This window comes from Bubalus bubalis, chromosome 23 (assembly GCF_019923935.1).
Source record: "Bubalus bubalis isolate 160015118507 breed Murrah chromosome 23, NDDB_SH_1, whole genome shotgun sequence".
NCBI classification, from domain to species: domain Eukaryota; kingdom Metazoa; phylum Chordata; class Mammalia; order Artiodactyla; family Bovidae; genus Bubalus; species Bubalus bubalis.
The window spans coordinates 51717864-51733719 of record NC_059179.1 but is presented as its reverse complement, the minus strand read 5'-3'; the positions used below and the strand labels follow the sequence as shown (position 1 = coordinate 51733719).

General features: G+C 54.5%; 1 protein-coding gene and 1 long non-coding RNA gene across 3 annotated transcripts; one reads left to right on the top strand and one right to left on the bottom strand.

Moving 5' to 3' along the window:
* Positions 1-1246: 1246 nt before the first annotated feature.
* Positions 1247-8005, bottom strand: LOC123331303. The gene is made up of 3 exons (XR_006547848.2): positions 7886-8005; positions 2714-2806; positions 1247-1305 (listed from the first exon to the last, which is right to left on the bottom strand). It is a non-coding gene; the product is annotated as an uncharacterized LOC123331303 (long non-coding RNA).
* On the top strand, positions 4227-11359 carry LOC123331302 (homeobox protein MSX-3-like). Of its 2 annotated transcripts, none has more exons than XM_044934912.2 (3): positions 4227-6394; positions 7013-7347; positions 10068-11359. In XM_044934912.2, the coding sequence occupies exons 1-3, from the start codon at positions 5686-5688 to the stop codon at positions 10113-10115; spliced, it is 1092 nt and encodes a 363-aa protein (XP_044790847.2). In that variant the 5' UTR covers positions 4227-5685; the 3' UTR covers positions 10116-11359. The 2 variants fall into 2 exon arrangements, with proteins under 2 accessions (XP_044790847.2, XP_044790846.2); XM_044934911.2 differs by having other exon boundaries at positions 7013-8627.
* Positions 11360-15856: the final 4497 nt, after the last annotated feature.

Sequence of the window (15856 nt, the reverse complement as noted above, 5' to 3'; positions counted from 1 at the left end):
CAAGCCCGCACCCCTCACCAGCACTTCGGTCCACAGTGCCCGCGGCTGGCCAGAAGCTCTTTCCATGGTGTGACAGCCTATGGAACGGAGCAAAAGACTGCCTAAGGTGGGCCAGGGTGGCTGCCCACCTGCCAACAGGGCTCCATCCCCTCTCCGAACCAGGGCCACCTGTCTCCCAGGCCAGTGGGGTACGGGGCGGGGGGCCCGAGCCAGTCCTTCCTGTAGCGCTGAGAAGAGCAGTGATGCCCTGTGCCGGGGACTCCCTCCTGTCTCCCTCCTCTCCCAGGAGCCAGGGGCTGCCTTGGGGCTCCTGGCTAGACCCCAGATTCCAGGTATCCCCATCCCTCTGCCCAGGTGCCACAGGGACACTCTTGTGGATTCCCAGAGTCCTTGCAGAAGGCTGGCAAGCAGTACGGAGATGAGCCAGGCCCCAGGCACTTCCTGCCGGTGAGCGTGTGACCCCACCACGCCCGGTCCCGGTCCCGGAACTGCTCACTGCTCCCAGCTGCTCTCTCCCCTGGCTCCCTGCATTCAGGCCACACAGGGTCTCCTCTGTTCTGGGTGCATGACGTCCCCTCAGAGGTCTCTCCCCCGAGGCTCTGGGTGGGCCGTTAACTCCCAGGAGAGGTGGAGTTACCCGCTCAGAGCCCTGGGATCCCTGTCCTTGAGTCCCGTGGCCCCTCAGTCCTCACAGGTCTGAGGGCCCCTTCTCTGAGCTCTGTGGCCCTGGCCTCTGCCCCCAACATCTTTCTCCATCCCAGCTTCCCCTTCCCTCCTCCCCAGTCAAGGCCAAGGACAAATGTCAAAGTGTAAAATGAAAACAGATACAGAAACGTCCCTGAAAAAAACTCAAATACTTGGAAACTCAGTAACATACTTCTGAGTGACCTTGGGTCAAAGACGAAATCAAAAGAGAATTAATATTTTGAACTAAGAATGAAAACGTCAAAATTGTAGGATGCACCAAAGCAGTACTTACAGGAAAATCCATAGCGCTGGCGGCTATATCAAAAAAGAAGAAAGGTTTAAAAATCCATGACAGTTTCCACACTAAGAAACTGGAAAAAGTAGAGCAACCGAAACATAAACTAAGTAACAGAAACAAAAAGATCAATGAAGTAGAAAGCCTTTGCAACCCCATGGACTGTAGCCCGCCATGCTCCTCCGTCCATGGGATTTTCCAAGCAAGAGTACTGGTGTGGGTTGCCATCGCCTTCTCCAGAGGATCTTCCTGACCCAGGGATTGAACCCAGGTCTCCCGCCTTGTAAGCGAGACGCTTTACCGTCTGAGCCACCAGGAAAGTCCTGAGATAGAAAGCAGGAGACGATAAAGATAATGAATCTGAGAGCTGGTTGTTAGAGATCAGGGGTGCTGATAAGCCTTTGCTGCCCAAAGGGCTGGTGCCAGGGGACTCTTGTGGCCTTCTTAGTTCACCCCTGGGTCACTGTCCTGCCCAGATGGCCCTGGAGCACTGGCCAGAGGCCCTGGTTCTAATCACTGTCCCCCCGGGGCCTTGGGGCTGAGGGGCATCAAGCCTGGGGTGGCAGCTTGGCTCCTATTTCCAGAACCATCCTACACTCATCCCCATCTTCTCCTGAATGGTGTTGTTTTCCCACCACGCCCTTGCCTTTTTTCAAGCATCTCCAAAGTTGTTCACTCTCAAAAATAATATATATATATATTTACAATTCAGTAATTCCAAAACAGCATCCTCTCCGCGGAGCTTGGTGGACTCTCCCACCCATCCTATGCTCGGGCCCACACCTGGGCTGTGCCGCGAGCCCTTCCCTAAGGCCTCCGTTGCTGCAGGCAAGGACTTCCCTGGCCCACTGCTCTCCTGTGTCCGCCGAGACCTCCAGCTCACCCGGTCTCTGCAGTTAGACGCCCACAGCCAGCTCCCCCAGGAGACAGAGCCCCACCTCCACCGGGCACAGACAGTCTGACTCCCAGCTCTGCCAGCAGAGGGCACTTGAGCGCTTCCCACCTGAGGGCTTGGCAATGGGGCTGGACAGGCAGAGCAAGGGAGGCAGCTCGGGATGCCCACGGCCTGGACTCTGCAAGAGCTGGCGCCTCAGCAAGGCCCCAGGTGCCAAGGAGCCTGGCTCCTGGGTCCTCTGACCCATGGAGACAGTGCCAGCCCTCCACCCCAGGCAGCACACAGAGGAAGGAGCAGAGACTTGAGAGCGACTCAGGGCTGGGCCCATGCGGCCGGACCCCTGCCCAGTTGCCTCCCTCAGAGCCTGTTTCCTCTCCCACGGAAGCGGGGATGATAAGAAGTGCCACGTAGGGGACGCCAGCGCCCTACTGCCTCTGGACAGATGCACTGTCAAGGACCGTCTCTCGACTGCAGACAGCGCATATACACCCCTGCACAGACCTGGGGCCAGAAGTCCAAGTGGGTCTCCCTGGGTTAAATCAGGTGTGCGCAGCCTGGGCTGGTCCTGGTGGAGGCTCTGGGTCCTCTAGAGGCCACGGCCAAAGCCAGCTGTGACAGGCTCAGTCTGTCCCACGCTGCCCCCTCTGGCCTCTTGAGGACCCTCACAATTAGATTGGGTCTACCTGGATGCTCCAGGGTACTCTAGCTATCCCAAAGCAGCTGATGAACAGTGTCAATCCCAGCTTTGCCACATACCGTGACATACTGCTGGGTCCCGGGGGTTAGGTAGCAGACATGAGGGTGCGGAGAGGTCGTTCTGTACCGGACAAAATTACCTGCACCTGTTGCTCTGGACAGAGGGTCACTCGATAAAAATGGGCTCTTCCTCTGGTTTCTCTTGTCAGGAGGTGTGGCCGAGTTTCAAAGCCCTGCATGTAAAGAGTAAGCATGAAGGTGAATTGGCAGAGAAGCTAGATGGGAACAGGAGAAAAGGAAAGACGTGGGGAGACACCTTGAAGTGATGGGGGTCTCAGGGTGAGTCCCGGGGCCGTCTCTCCTCAGCCCCCACCCTCGCCTGAGCCTTCCCCATCTCGTGGGCCTCATCCGACCTGGAGCAGGTCCTCTCCTGAGCGACGCCCATGCATCCACCGGGGGAGATGGACCTCCTGTCCGGCGGCCTCTCCCTCATCATTCCCACCAGCTGCTGGAGCTCGTGTCATCTAACCCTCTTCTGGCCGGAGTCATGGAAAGTACCACTTGTGTTTGGAGCAATTTTCCAATAAGTCAAGAAGGAAAAAGTCAAAGGCTCCAACACAGATGCCTTGAGAAGGAGAGTGGCCCCAGCCTTTCGGGATGAAAGGGAGGCTGTCGGGGGCCTCGGCTGAGAGAGATGACAGAGGGTGAGGCATGAAGCGGTGGGGCCGCACGATGCTCCCTGCAGAGTGCACTGTCTGGAAGGCACGGCCTATAGAAGGGGCCTAGAGGACGGGCGGTGCTGCCCTGGAGCAAGACCAGGAGTCAGCTGTCTGTAGGCCACTGGCCAGCAAAGGTGCCCTGCCTGTAAACCACCATGGAGACCATGCCGGCTGCCTCCATCCATGTCCAAAAGGGGACGGTCAGTGTCCTCAGTCATGTGGTGCCAGCTTCCCTCCCTCAGCACCGCTGCTGTGAGCGTGACTTGACTTTCTCTCACTTCAGCAGACCCTCCCCTCCACCAGGTTTTAAGACCGGGGGAGCATTTCTGTTCCTGTTTGAGTCCCGCGCAGTTCCAAACCCTGCTGGATGAGTCCTACAAAATGAAATCCGTTCTCAGAACTCACCTCCCTACGCTGACCGCCCCGACAGGAGGCCTCTTGGCACCCGTCCCCCATGCCGGGACTCGTCTCTCGTTTCTGGAAGGTCAGGATGTGCTCATCCCCGTGAAGTCAGCACCAAAAGGAGGCACCAGGACACAGGAAGAACAGGTGTCCGGCCTTTGCTGACTTCCTGGCCCTTCAGGGCTCAGAGCAAACCGCAGGAACAACGCCACTCAGACTGGGGTCGGTGTCCGCCCCAGTGTGGACTCAGCGGGCCGGTCTTTGAGGCTTTGCTATCATTTCAGGGGCTCACCTGAGATGGGGTGGGGAGTTGGCACTGGCTTCAGCACCTACCAGCCTCAAGAGGGGCCACTGCCGGGGCTGGGTCTGGTCTCCTGTCCACACAACAGGCCTGGCTGGTCTGCTCCTGGAAGCCAGGTGCCTTCAGGCATCTTCATCTCTTCTGGTGACCAGAGACAGTGCCCAGGCTCCTACAGCTAGGTCCAGGCTTCTGTGCCCAAAGCCTGCATGTTGACAGAAATGGGGTCCTGTCCTTCTCACGCCCGCCACCCCAGCCACCTCCCATCCCAGGGCCCAGTGGGGCTGGAGAGGCCACTGTGCCGGAGCCTGTTCGAGCTCAGTGCTGCGGTCTGGGCTTTGACGTCCACGCCCAGGGGATCTCGTCCATCCTCTAACCCCCTCTGGAGCCAGGCCAGGCAGGAGCCTGGTCAGCACTGGCTCGCCTTGCTGGGAGGGAGACACACCAGTCCAGATGCCTCCTGGGAGACCTCCTGAAGGTCGGCACCGGTCCCTGGCCCCACAGTCCCATCCCACCTCAGACCACCTAGACACAGCCCAGGCCCCACGTCATCCACCCAGACGCCACCTCTGGGCCATCCTGAGAGGACATGGGGCAGGCCCAGGCAGCTGGCTGTTATCCTCATTAAAGTTCTTTTTCAAAGGCTCCAGTGAGCGGCCTGCTAAAGATAAACTATCAGGAGAGAGGCCTTCAAAGAAAGTGCTTTAATGATGCAATTATCTTCAATCAACTCAGAACATCTTTATTACATTAGAAAAGGGCGATTTATCTCGGAATGCAGAAAGAGCTGGTCTAGCCTCAGACACAGGCCTGGCAGGAGGGCTCTGAGGGCCCCTTTCAGTCTTGCTTCTAAATTTGCATGGTGAGAAACTTCCTGAGTGAATTTCTCTAGCTTAACTGGACAAAGCATCATCCAAAACTAGTTTTCATTAAACAACTTTGCTTTTTCAAAAATTAATATTTAGTCGATTTTCTTTGCTGCTTCTGCGTTCAGGGATATTACTCTGACATGAAATCGTTACTGGCAAACCAATCTCCTGATTTATTCTAAAATGCGTGCGGGGTTTCTTCCCTTGGCGGAGAGACTGCAGAGCGGTGCCTCGTTTGCAGCACTCAAGAAGGTTTCCAAACCAAAGATCCGTTCAGTTTCGATACGTGCTAATCTCTGTCGCACCTTCGCTCCTTCTTCGAACCCGGTCCGGGATCCCTCTCCACCTGGTCGCGGCGTCTCGGAAGCAGCTCGGCGGTCTGGCCGGGGTCTGTCCGAACTGGCGTCGCAGGGCTTTTCCCAGGTCCCAGGGCCCGGGTTTCCCGAGGATTCGGCCCAGCAAGTGCGGAGCGGGAGAGGCTGACACCCAGTGACCGACCTCGGGACCGACGGCCCGAGGCCCCTTCTTGTGTCCCAGGCCCCGTGTCGTAGGCGCTTGAGACGTGGGAGCCTCGGCCTCCCCCGCGGCCCCGGGGCCTGCCCTGGGACCTTCGCCGCGCCCCACCGGCCGCTCCCGGGGCCAAGCTGTGGGACGCCAGGGAGAGCGCCCGCCAGCTACGGGCGCCTGGAAAGCCACCCAGGCTCAGGGCGCCGTGGCCCGACTTCCAAGCGACGGAAGCAGAGTCTCCAGTCCAGGTGCAAGGTCGGCCAAAAGTGGCCCCCAGGGTTTGGAGACAGCGCCTGGACCACGGCAGGCACGAGCCGATGGCTCCGGCTCCGGGCTGTGGCGCAGCGGGACGAGCCGCCGGCGGGCGAGGACACTGCGGGAGGCGCCCGGACCGAAGCTCAACCCCGTTGCGCCCACTGCGGGCTCCTCTACGCGAGGAGGCTGGGGCCAGCGCCTCATGCTCCCCGGTGTCCCAGCCGCATCCCAGCCCGGCCACAGCGGGTTCTAGGAAACCGACGGGGTGCGCCAGGCTGGCCGGGGCTGGGACGCACAGGGCTCCCAGTCCAGGGCTCGGCCGGCGGCCCCGCCCCTCCTTGCCCGTCCCCTCCTCCCGGATCAGCGAAACCAATGGGCGTCTGAACCCACGCGGCAGCCACTGCGGCGATTGGACAGCTGGGTATGAAAGGGGCGCCGCTTTTTATAAAAAGGGCGCCGGGGGAGGGGGCGCCACCGAGTCCCCGGCAGTCTCGCTGCGTGCTACCCTCACGTTGCGCCCGCCGGGCTCCGCTAGCCCAGCGCCCGCCCGTCAGCGCATGGCCCCGGCTTTGCTCGGCATGAACCCCGCTGGGCTCAGGACGTGGGACGGGGACCGTGCGAGGTTCGGCCCGCTGCCCTTCGGCGTCGAGTCGTTGCTGGAAGCCGAGCGCTGGCTGGGCTCGGAGCCCGTGCAACCCCAGAAGGAGAGGCCGCGGGGCGCCGCGGAACCCCGGGCCTGGTTCCCGCCGGCCGCCCCCTCGACCGCCCCACGTAAGTGCCCTGTTGCGCGGTCCGGGGCTGCGAGAGGACCCCGCTTGGCCCTGGCTCGGAGGACCAGGGCGGGAAAGGCGCTGTCGTTTGTAACTTCGTAAACAGCCATCCACTAACGCGCCGGCCTGAGTGCAAAGAAAAAAACCAGCGCACGAGAGCCCGCCCAAGCCCTCCGGCGCGCGAGCCCTGACCCACCTGCCCCCTCCAAACAGGTCTACCCTGCTCTACCCGGGGGCGGGGCCCGCAACCCCAGACCCAGGGCCTCTCGTCTCGGAGTGTCTCTGGCCGTGCACCCTACAGTCCCCGCCAAGGTGGACCTCTGCTTCCCCTCCTCGCTCACCGCTCAGGTCTTGCTGCGGTTTCGTGCCCAGGTTTCTCGCTTTTCCAAGCGGGCCGAGTTCCCCTCCTCCTTGGGGAGCAGAGCCCCAGTCCACTTTGTCCCTCTCCGCGCGCCGCCCCCTCCCCCTCCCGTGCCTTTGCTTCTATTACCCCGCAGGCTTCGGGGGTCCCGTCTCACGTGAGGCCCGCGGTCATAGAGGCAGGACTCACATCCAGAATCGGCCGTGGCGGCGATCCCGGAGTGCGTCAGAGCGCCCGCTTTGTGCTCTTTCCCCCCAGGCGTCCCCAGCCCTCCAGCCTGCGCCCTCGGGAAACAGAAGAGCAACCGCAAGCCGCGGACGCCCTTCACCGCCGCGCAGCTGCTGGCGCTGGAGCGTAGGTTCGGTCAGCAGCAGCACCTGTCCGTCGCCGAGCGCGCCGCATTCTCCAGCAGCCTGAGTCTCTCCGAGACGCAGGTCAAGATCTGGTTTCAGAACCTCCGGGCCAAGGCCAAGAGACTGCAGGAGGCCGAGCTGGAGAAGCTGAAGTTGACGGCCAGGCCGCTGCTGCCCCCGTCCTCCCCTCCCTTCCCGCTGGGCGCCCGCCTTCACGGCTCCGCCGCCGCCCCACCGCAGGTGCCCGGACTCCTCGCCGCGCCCGTGGCCGCCTACGGCCTGTATTACCTGCCCTAGAGCCGGGAGACCCTGGGGCTGCGGGTCTGCTGGGCAGGAAGGGCGGGGCGGGGCGGGGCGGGGCCGGTGGACCTCGGTCCCCGGGAAGGAGCTGGGATCCCGCCGGTTGCGCAGCGGGCGTCTGGGGTCCTCTTCTTGACTCATTTTTAAGGTTTTTGTGTTTTGTTGTTAATAGTGTTGTAACAGATGCACAGACCTATCTCTGGGTATCTTACGGATATTTGAAAGCTTTTTACAAAGTCATGTTTGTACAAATTTTCCTGAAAAGCAGTGAACATAGTTTTATCGTGTCGAAATGGACCGAAGTAGGGCTTCTCCTTGTGTACAAAACAGCCAGTAAAGCATTTTGAGGCCCCGTCTCCAGCAGCCGCGGGCCCTGGGAACCTAGTAGGTTGTTTCTGGCTTCGGCGGCCGGAAGCCGATTCCGAGCAAAGACAAGACAGAGATAGTTTGGCGCCGGGCTTGCTAAAGAGAAACTTACCTGTTGCTTTCACAAACGAACTTTCTCAGCGTCGTGGCCGCTTGGAAACGTCCACGCGTATTTTAGGGCATTTTCCCCACGCTCATTTAGTTTCTCTACTGCACCAGAGGCTAGGTGCTGTCTACGGGAACGTGTGTCATGCGCAGGGCGCCCACGCTTCGGCCACCTGCCTCGGAGCCTCGGCATTGGCGGAGCGCGGGCCTGGCGGGGCCGCTTGGCTTCCGCGAGGACGGAGCCGGAGGGGGCCGGCGGTGGGCGGGGTCAGGCGCATCCCAGCAGGGCCGGCGAGGCCTGCGGTCAGGAACTTCCCAACCACTGCACGGCCTGGCTGGTGGCCGGAGACCTGATCCTTAGCCTCCCACTGCCTTTGGACAACGTGCTGAGTTAGTTTAGGAATCTGGAGCTCAGGCGCCAGGTGAGAAGACCAGCTGACCCTCGGAGCTGGAGAGGGGACCCGGGCTGCAGACCGCCTGGGCTGCGGGGGCCCACAGGGGAAGGAATTCCCGGCCCTTCCCCCGCTGAGGACCGCAGAGTTGGGGTCCTGCCGCCTGGAGAAGAGGAAGGAGATGGAGTTCTATTGGACAGGCAGCAGGAAGCAAGGACGGCGAGGCATTAACTTCTGCTTTTAGCTTCATTCTCCCTGGGTTTCCTGGAAAATGCAAAGTCAGGACTTGAGAGAGAAGCTAACCGAGTTCTTGAAGCACTGCTGCTGGAGATGAAGGCGTGGTGATGGGAGGAGGAGGTCAGTTGCCGCCCATCTCTCCTCTGATGTGGACGAGCGAGTCCTGAACCCGAGCTGTTTAAACTCGGAACCCAACTCCAGTCACGACTTTCAAGGGGTGGTCTGGAAATGCGGTGGAGAAGGTGGACAGGGTCCCTGCAGCAAGGGAGCTTGGCGGAGGGGCCAGGGGGCCTGAGAGCAGCCACGGAGCAGGTTCTATCCGCTCAGGCCCTCACAGAAGCGAACCTGCTGCTTTCCAAGGCTGGTCAATACTTCATCCTTTTCTCCGCACCACAGAGCACTGGGCAGCCCGGGCTTGGGGGAGCCGGCCGCATTGGTTTGCTCCGTCTCCATATCCGGTTCTTACCAAGACCCCCCTAGGGAGCCTCATCGCTCAGGTCCCCACAGAGGTGGTCGGCGTCTTTTGTCTGACTCAGGGTTTGGCACCCAGACTACCGGAGGGTGACTGAGGCTCCGTGGGGCCCAGAGCCCACCAGCTAGGTGCTCTTGCTGGGCAAGGCTGAAGCAGACTTACCAAGACTGTTCCTTGGTTCTAGAATAGGGTCCTGCCCAGGATGGGAGAGGGCAGTTCGCCCATGGACTTCTCCTTGGGCCCCTGAACGCTCTGGGCCAGGTGTCGGAGCCCAGGGGCACTGTGGCCATCTCCTCGGCCACTGTGTCTCCAAGGCCTTGAGTGACCAGGAGCCCACTGGAGCCAGCATGGGAGGATTCACTCATCATGACCCTGCCGAGCTCCGGCGCCCTGCCCCCTCACTACCTGCCGGTGCCCTGTTATCGGGTTTGCAGACAGCAGGCCTCCCGTGGGCACCCCCTGGACAGAGGGGCAGGACGGCAGTGCAGGGCAGACTGTGCCTCCGGAGGTACAGAGGCCCCTGATCCAGAGACAGAGGGTGGCAGAGTTGTGCAAAGGTGTGGACTCCGGGCGATCCTTGGACGTGCAGAGCACGGAAGGTGGGACTGTGGAGGACCCCAGGTCGTGACTCGCTCACGAAGCCCGAGTCTCAGGCTCCCACGTCAGTGTCACCTCTGCTGCCTGGGTGGGGTCAGGCTGGGCCCCAGGGTCCCTCCTGGCACCCAGTCAGCTCCAGGGCCCCTGCTGGCCCCTGCACCAGCCTGGCCTACTCTGTGTCTGGGGGGACGCCCCGAGCCCACTCCAGGCATGGACCCCAGGTCGCAGGCACTCTGCCTGTGGACCCCTCAGAGGGTGCGGCTGGCTTAGTCTTGCTTCAGGACTTCCGGGGGAGGGACTGAACCATCTGACCGTGGATCTTGAATGATCACAGACAGCAGTTTCCAGAAGGACAGAGACCTCCTCGAGGGACTCCTCCGACACTGGGCACTTCCTGAGCTGGGCTGGGGGGCTGTGGGCTCTACTGTCCTTGCCAGAATATGCAGGCGATTTTACATTTGCTTTTGTGAACATGAAACATTTCATTACAGGAAAACACTACCGAGGTGATACTTCATCCCGATAGGCTGGAAAGCTAAAATGATCACCTTGTAAAGAATGAGGCCATTTCTGCATCACCTGAGACCACGTGCTTCTGGATGCAGCCAGCAGCGGGCAAAGGCAGGTTCTCTTCTGGCCTCCCGGCCAGCGCTGCGCACGCCCTCAGCAGTGGTTCTGAGTGACCGCACCACACGTGTGTCCCTGGCGTGACAGTGCGTAATGCTCCCCAGATGGCCCAGAGCTCTGGAGCTCTCATTTGACTTTTAAACAAGTGTTGTCTCAGTAACTAAATACACAACTTTGCTATTTCTGATATTCTGTATGTTGTGCATTTTCATCAATTAGACCGTTAGGAGAAATAACCATAAAACAATTTAACCAGCGTGGCCCGTGATGATAAGATGCAGAATTTCAGAGGCAGTAAAACGTGGACAGGCAATGTCTCAGCATGTATGAAGCATGTGTTTTTAAAAAACACACCAAACAGTTGCATTATTCCTTTAAACATTCAAGGAATGATGTCACTGTTTTTCCAGGTTGACTTTGAAAATTTGTAGAATGAGGAACCGCGTACTCATGCCTACCCTCAGTGAGCCCCTGTGCCCACAGTGTGGGGTGGTGAATGCTACATCCAGAGGCCTGGGGGCAGTGCCCAGGACCTGAAGGAGGCAGGATTAATTTCCATTAAATGGAGCTGAAATGAAACACAGCGATATACATCACTCACTCTTCTCCTGCCTTACGGGCTGGCTAGAGCCTGCAGTGTGAGTGTGGACAGAAGTTTCCAGAAGGGCATCTTTGTCTTACTCTTGCTTTTTAAAGCAAATACTTTTAACATTTCACCGTAAGCATGATGTGTGCAGGGGTTTTTCAGGTGCCCTACGTTTCCAGCTAGTTGATAGGATGTTTTAATATCAGTGAAGGTTGCACTTTGTTAAATGCTTTTTCGGCATATATTTGGGTGATCAGTTGCTTCCCCCTTGAATTTGTTAACATGGTAAATTACAGCGGAAAGTCCAGTTTCTCCCTATCATGTCCAATACTTGTTTCTATCTGACATTTCGATTGCAGCCAGCCGAGTGAATGTGAAGCCTCAGGCTTTAATCTGTGTTTACTAGTGACACCATCTTCTCATGTGCTCATTTGCCATTTATATATTTTCTTTAGAAAAACATCTGCTTAAGTCCCTTGCCTAGTTTTCAGTTGGGTTTTCTTTTGTGTTGAGTGTTTGTAAGCATTCTTTATATGCTCAGGATAGTAAATCCTCATCAGACACAGAATTTGCAAATATTTTTTTCCATTATGTGGGTTGTCTTTCCACTTTCTTGACAGTGTCCTTTGAAGTACAAAATATTTTAATTTGATTAAATCCATTGTAGCTATTTTTAATTTGTTGCTTGCACTTAAAAAAAAATTGATTTGGCTGGGCCGGGTTTTAGTTGCAGGGTCTGTGGTTGCAGCCTGTGGGATCTCTAGTTGTGGCATGCAAGCTCTGAGCTGCAGGACCAGCCCGGGGCACCCTGTACTGGGAGCAAGGAGTCTTTACCACTGGATCGCCAGGGAAGTCCTTGCTTCTGCTTGTGATGTCATACTTAAGAATCTTTTGCCAAATCCACAATCAAGAAGATTCACTCTGGTTTTTACCTAAGTGTTTTATAGTTATATTTCTTACATTTAGACGTTTGATCCATTTTTAAATATTCTGTAAGGTAAGTATCCAACTTGATGATTTTGCATGTGGTTATCCAACTATCCCAGCACCATTTGTTGAAAAGACTGCTCTGTCCCCATTGTCTTTGATGCCCTCAACTATCGCTTGACCGTAGGTGTGTGGGTTTATTTCTGGACCTTTAGTTCTGTCCCATTGATCTGTATATTTATCCTCTGCCAGTACCAGAGTCTGCATTACTGTTGCTTTGTAGTAAGTTGTTTTGTTGGGTTTTTTTTGGTAGTAAGTTTTGAAACCTTCCTATTTTGCTCTCCTTTCAAGAACAAGAATGACCTATTCTGGGGTCCTTGCAATTCCATATGAATTGTAGAATCGGATTGTCAATTTCTACAAAGAAGTCCACTAGGTTTCTGATAGTGCCTTGAATCTATAAATTAGGGACTGTTTTAGGGAATATTGCCATTTTAATAATGTTAAGTTAATCATGCATGAGACGTTTTTCTAATTATTTAACTCTTTATCTGAACAGTGTTCTATAGCTTTCATGGTGTTTGTTCCTCAGTCACTAAGTTGTGTCCAAATCTTTGCGACCCCATGAACTTCAGCACACAGGCTTCCCTGTTGATCACCAACTCTCGGAGGTTCCTCAGACTCATGTCCACTGAGGTAGCGATGCCGTCCAACCATCTCGTCCTCCATGTTTCCTTCTCCTCTTACCCTCAATCCCTCCCAGCATCAGGGTCTTTTCCAATCAGTTGGCTCTTCGCATCAGGTGGCCAAAGTGTTGGAGTTTCAGTTTCAGTATCAGTCCTTCCAATGAATATTCAGGGTTGATTTCCTTTCGGATTGACTAGTTTGAACTCCTTGCTGTCCAAGGGACTCTCAAGAGTCTTCTCCAACACCACAATTTCAGTGTATCAATTCTTTGGCACTCAGCCTCATTTATGGTCCAACTCTCACATGCATACATGACTCCTGGAAAAACTATAGCTTTGACTATACAGATCTTTGTCAGTAAAGTGATGTCTCTGCTTTTTAATATGCTGGTTAGGTTTGTCATAGCTTTTCCTCCAAAGATAAGGCATCTTTTAATTTCACGGCTGCAGTGCCTGTCAACAGTGATTTTGGAGCCCAGGAGGATAAAATCTGTCACTGTTTCCACTGTTTCCCCTTGTATTTGCCATGAAGTGATGGGACCGGATGCCATGATCTTAGTTTTTTGAATGTTGAATTTTAAGCCAACCTTTTCACTCTCCTATTTCACCCTCATCAAGATGCTCTTTAGCTCCTCTTCACTTTCTGTCATTAGAGTGGTATCAGTTCAGTTCAGTTCAGTTCAGTTGCTCAGTCGTGTCTGACTCTTTGCGACCCCATGAATTGCAGCACGCCAGGCCTCTCTGTCCATTACCAACTCCCAGAGTTCACCCAAACTCAGGTGCATCGAGTCGGTGATGCCATCCAGCCATCTCATCCTCTGTCATCCCCTTCTCCTCCTGCCCCCAATCCCTCCCAACATCAGGGTCTTTTCCAATGAGTCAACTCTTAGCACGAGGTGGCCAAAGTATTGGAGTTTCAGCCTCAGCATCAGTCCTTCCAATGAACACCCAGGACTGGTCTCCTTTAGGATGGACTGGTTGGATCTCCTCGCAGTCCAAGGGACTTGCAAGAGTCTTCTCCAATACCACAGCTCAAAAGCATCAATTCTTCAGCACTCAGCTTTCTTCACAGTCCAACTCTCACATCCATACATGACCACAGGAAAAACCATAGCCTTGACTAGACGGACCTTTGTTGTAATATCTTTGCTTTTGAATATGCTATCTAGGTTGGTCATAACTTTCCTTCCAAGGAGTAAGCGTCTTTTAATTTCATGGCTGCAATCACCATCTGCAGTGATTTTGGAGCCCCCCAAATAAAGTCTGACACTGTTTCCACTGTTTCCCCATCTATTTCCCATGAAGTGATGGGACCGGATGCCATGATCTTCGTTTTCTGAATGTTGAGCTTTGAGCCAACTTTTTCACTCTCCTCTTTCACTTTCATCAAGAGGCTTTTGAGTTCCTCTTCACTTTCTGCCATAAGGGTGGTGTCATCTGCATATCTGAGGTTAATCACCTGGGCCTCATTATTTGTTTTTCTGGTGACTGGTTGGATTATTTCAGTGAAGACTGTGTGCCGCCCCCACCCCTGCCAGTGGTGCGCGCTGTGCTGAGGGCAACACCGCCCTGGGCCACACCCCGCTGTCAAACGCCACTAATTGCTGAAGTAGATGCTTTTCTGGAACTCTAGTTGTTGGCGATTTGATCTCTGGTTCCTCTGTCTTTTCTAAAACCAACATCTGGAAGTTCACGGTTCACGTATTGCTGAAGCCTGGCTTGGAGAATTTTGAGCATTACTTTGCTAGTGTGTGACATGAGTGCAATTGTGCGGTAGTTTGAGCATTCTTTGGCATTGCCTTTCTTTGGGATTGGAATGAACACTGACTTTTTCCAGTCCTGTGGCCACTGCTGAGTTTTCCAAATTTGTTGGCATATTGAGTGCTGCACTTTCACAGCATTGTCTTTTAGGGTTTGAAATAGCTCAGCTGGAATTCCATCACCGCCACTAGCTTTGTTCATAGTGAGGCTTCCTAAGGTTCACTTGACCTCTCACTCCAGGATGTCTGGCTCTAGGTGAGTGATCACACCATTGTAATTATCTGTGTCATAAAGATCTTTTTTGTATAGTTCTGTGTATTCTTGCCACCTTTTCTTAATATCTTCTGCTTCTGTTAGGTCCATACCATTTCTGTCCTTTATTGTGCCCATCTTTGCATGAAATGTTCCCTTGGTATCTCTAATTTTCTTGAAGAGATCTCTAGTCTTTCCCATTCTTTGTTGGGAAAACATCTACTTCGCTTTATTGACTATGCCAAAGCTTTTGACTGTGCAGATCACAACAAACTGTGGAAAATTCTTCAAGAGATGGGAATACCAGACCACCTGACCTGCCTCCTGAGAAATCTGTATGCAGGTCAAGAAGCAACAGTTAGAACCAGACATGAAACAACAGACTGGTTCCAAACTGGGAGAAGAGTACATCAAGGATGTATATTGTCACCTTGCTTATTTAACTTATATGCAGAGTACATTATGCGAAATGCCGGGCTGGATGAAGCACACGCTGGAATCAAGATCACCGGGAGAAATATCAATAACCTCAGATATGCAGATGACATCACCCTTATGGCAGAAAGCAAAGAGGAACTAAAGAATGTCTTGATGAATGTGAAAGAGTAGAGTGAAAAAGCTGGCTTAACACTCAACATTCAAAAAACGAAGATCATGGCATCTGGTCCCATCACTTCATGGCAAATAGATGGGTAAACAATGCAAACAGTGTCAGACTTTATTTTCTTGGGCTCCAAAATCACTGCAGATGGTGACTGCAGCCATGAAATTAAAAGATACTTGCTCCTTGGAAGAAAAGCTATGAAAACCTAGACAGCATGTTAAAAAGCACAGACATCACTTTGCCGACAAAGGTCCGTCTAGTCAAAGCTATGGTTTTTCCAGTCGTTACATATGGATGTGAGAGTCGGACCATAAAGAAGGCTGAACGCCGAGGAACTGATGGTTTTGAACTGTGGCGTTGGAGAAGACTTGAGTCCATTGGACTGCAAGGAGATCAAACCAGTCAATGGTAAACAAAATCAGTCCTGAATATTCATTGGAAGGACTGATGCTGAAGCTGAAACTCCAATTCTTTGGCCACCTAATGTGAAGAACTAAGTCATAGAAAAAGACCCTGATGCTAGGAAAGATAGAAGGCAGGATGAAAGGGGACAACAGAGCATGAGGTTGTCGGATTGTATCACCAACACTATGGACTTGAGTTTGAGCAAGCTCCGGGAGTTGGTGATGAACAGGGAAGTCTGGCGTGCGGCAGCCCATGGGATCGCAAAGAGTTGGACATGACTGAGCGACTGAACTGAACTGAATTGCCAGCTGATTGCTCTACTGATTTCAACAACCCCCTGGGCATAAATTCCTCTACAACTTATCCAATCCCGTTCCAGCCTGTCTGACACGATCTTTGTTTTTAAACTGGAGTATAATTGCTTTGTAATGC

Coding starts and splice junctions, on each gene's coding strand:
- LOC123331302 (XM_044934911.2), top strand. CDS start 5,686: ATGGCTCCGGCTCCGGGCTGTGGCGCAGCGGGACGAGCCGCCGGCGGG. Junction 6,395..7,012: donor CGCCCCCTCGACCGCCCCAC/GTAAGTGCCCTG, acceptor CTTTCCCCCCAG/GCGTCCCCAGCCCTCCAGCC.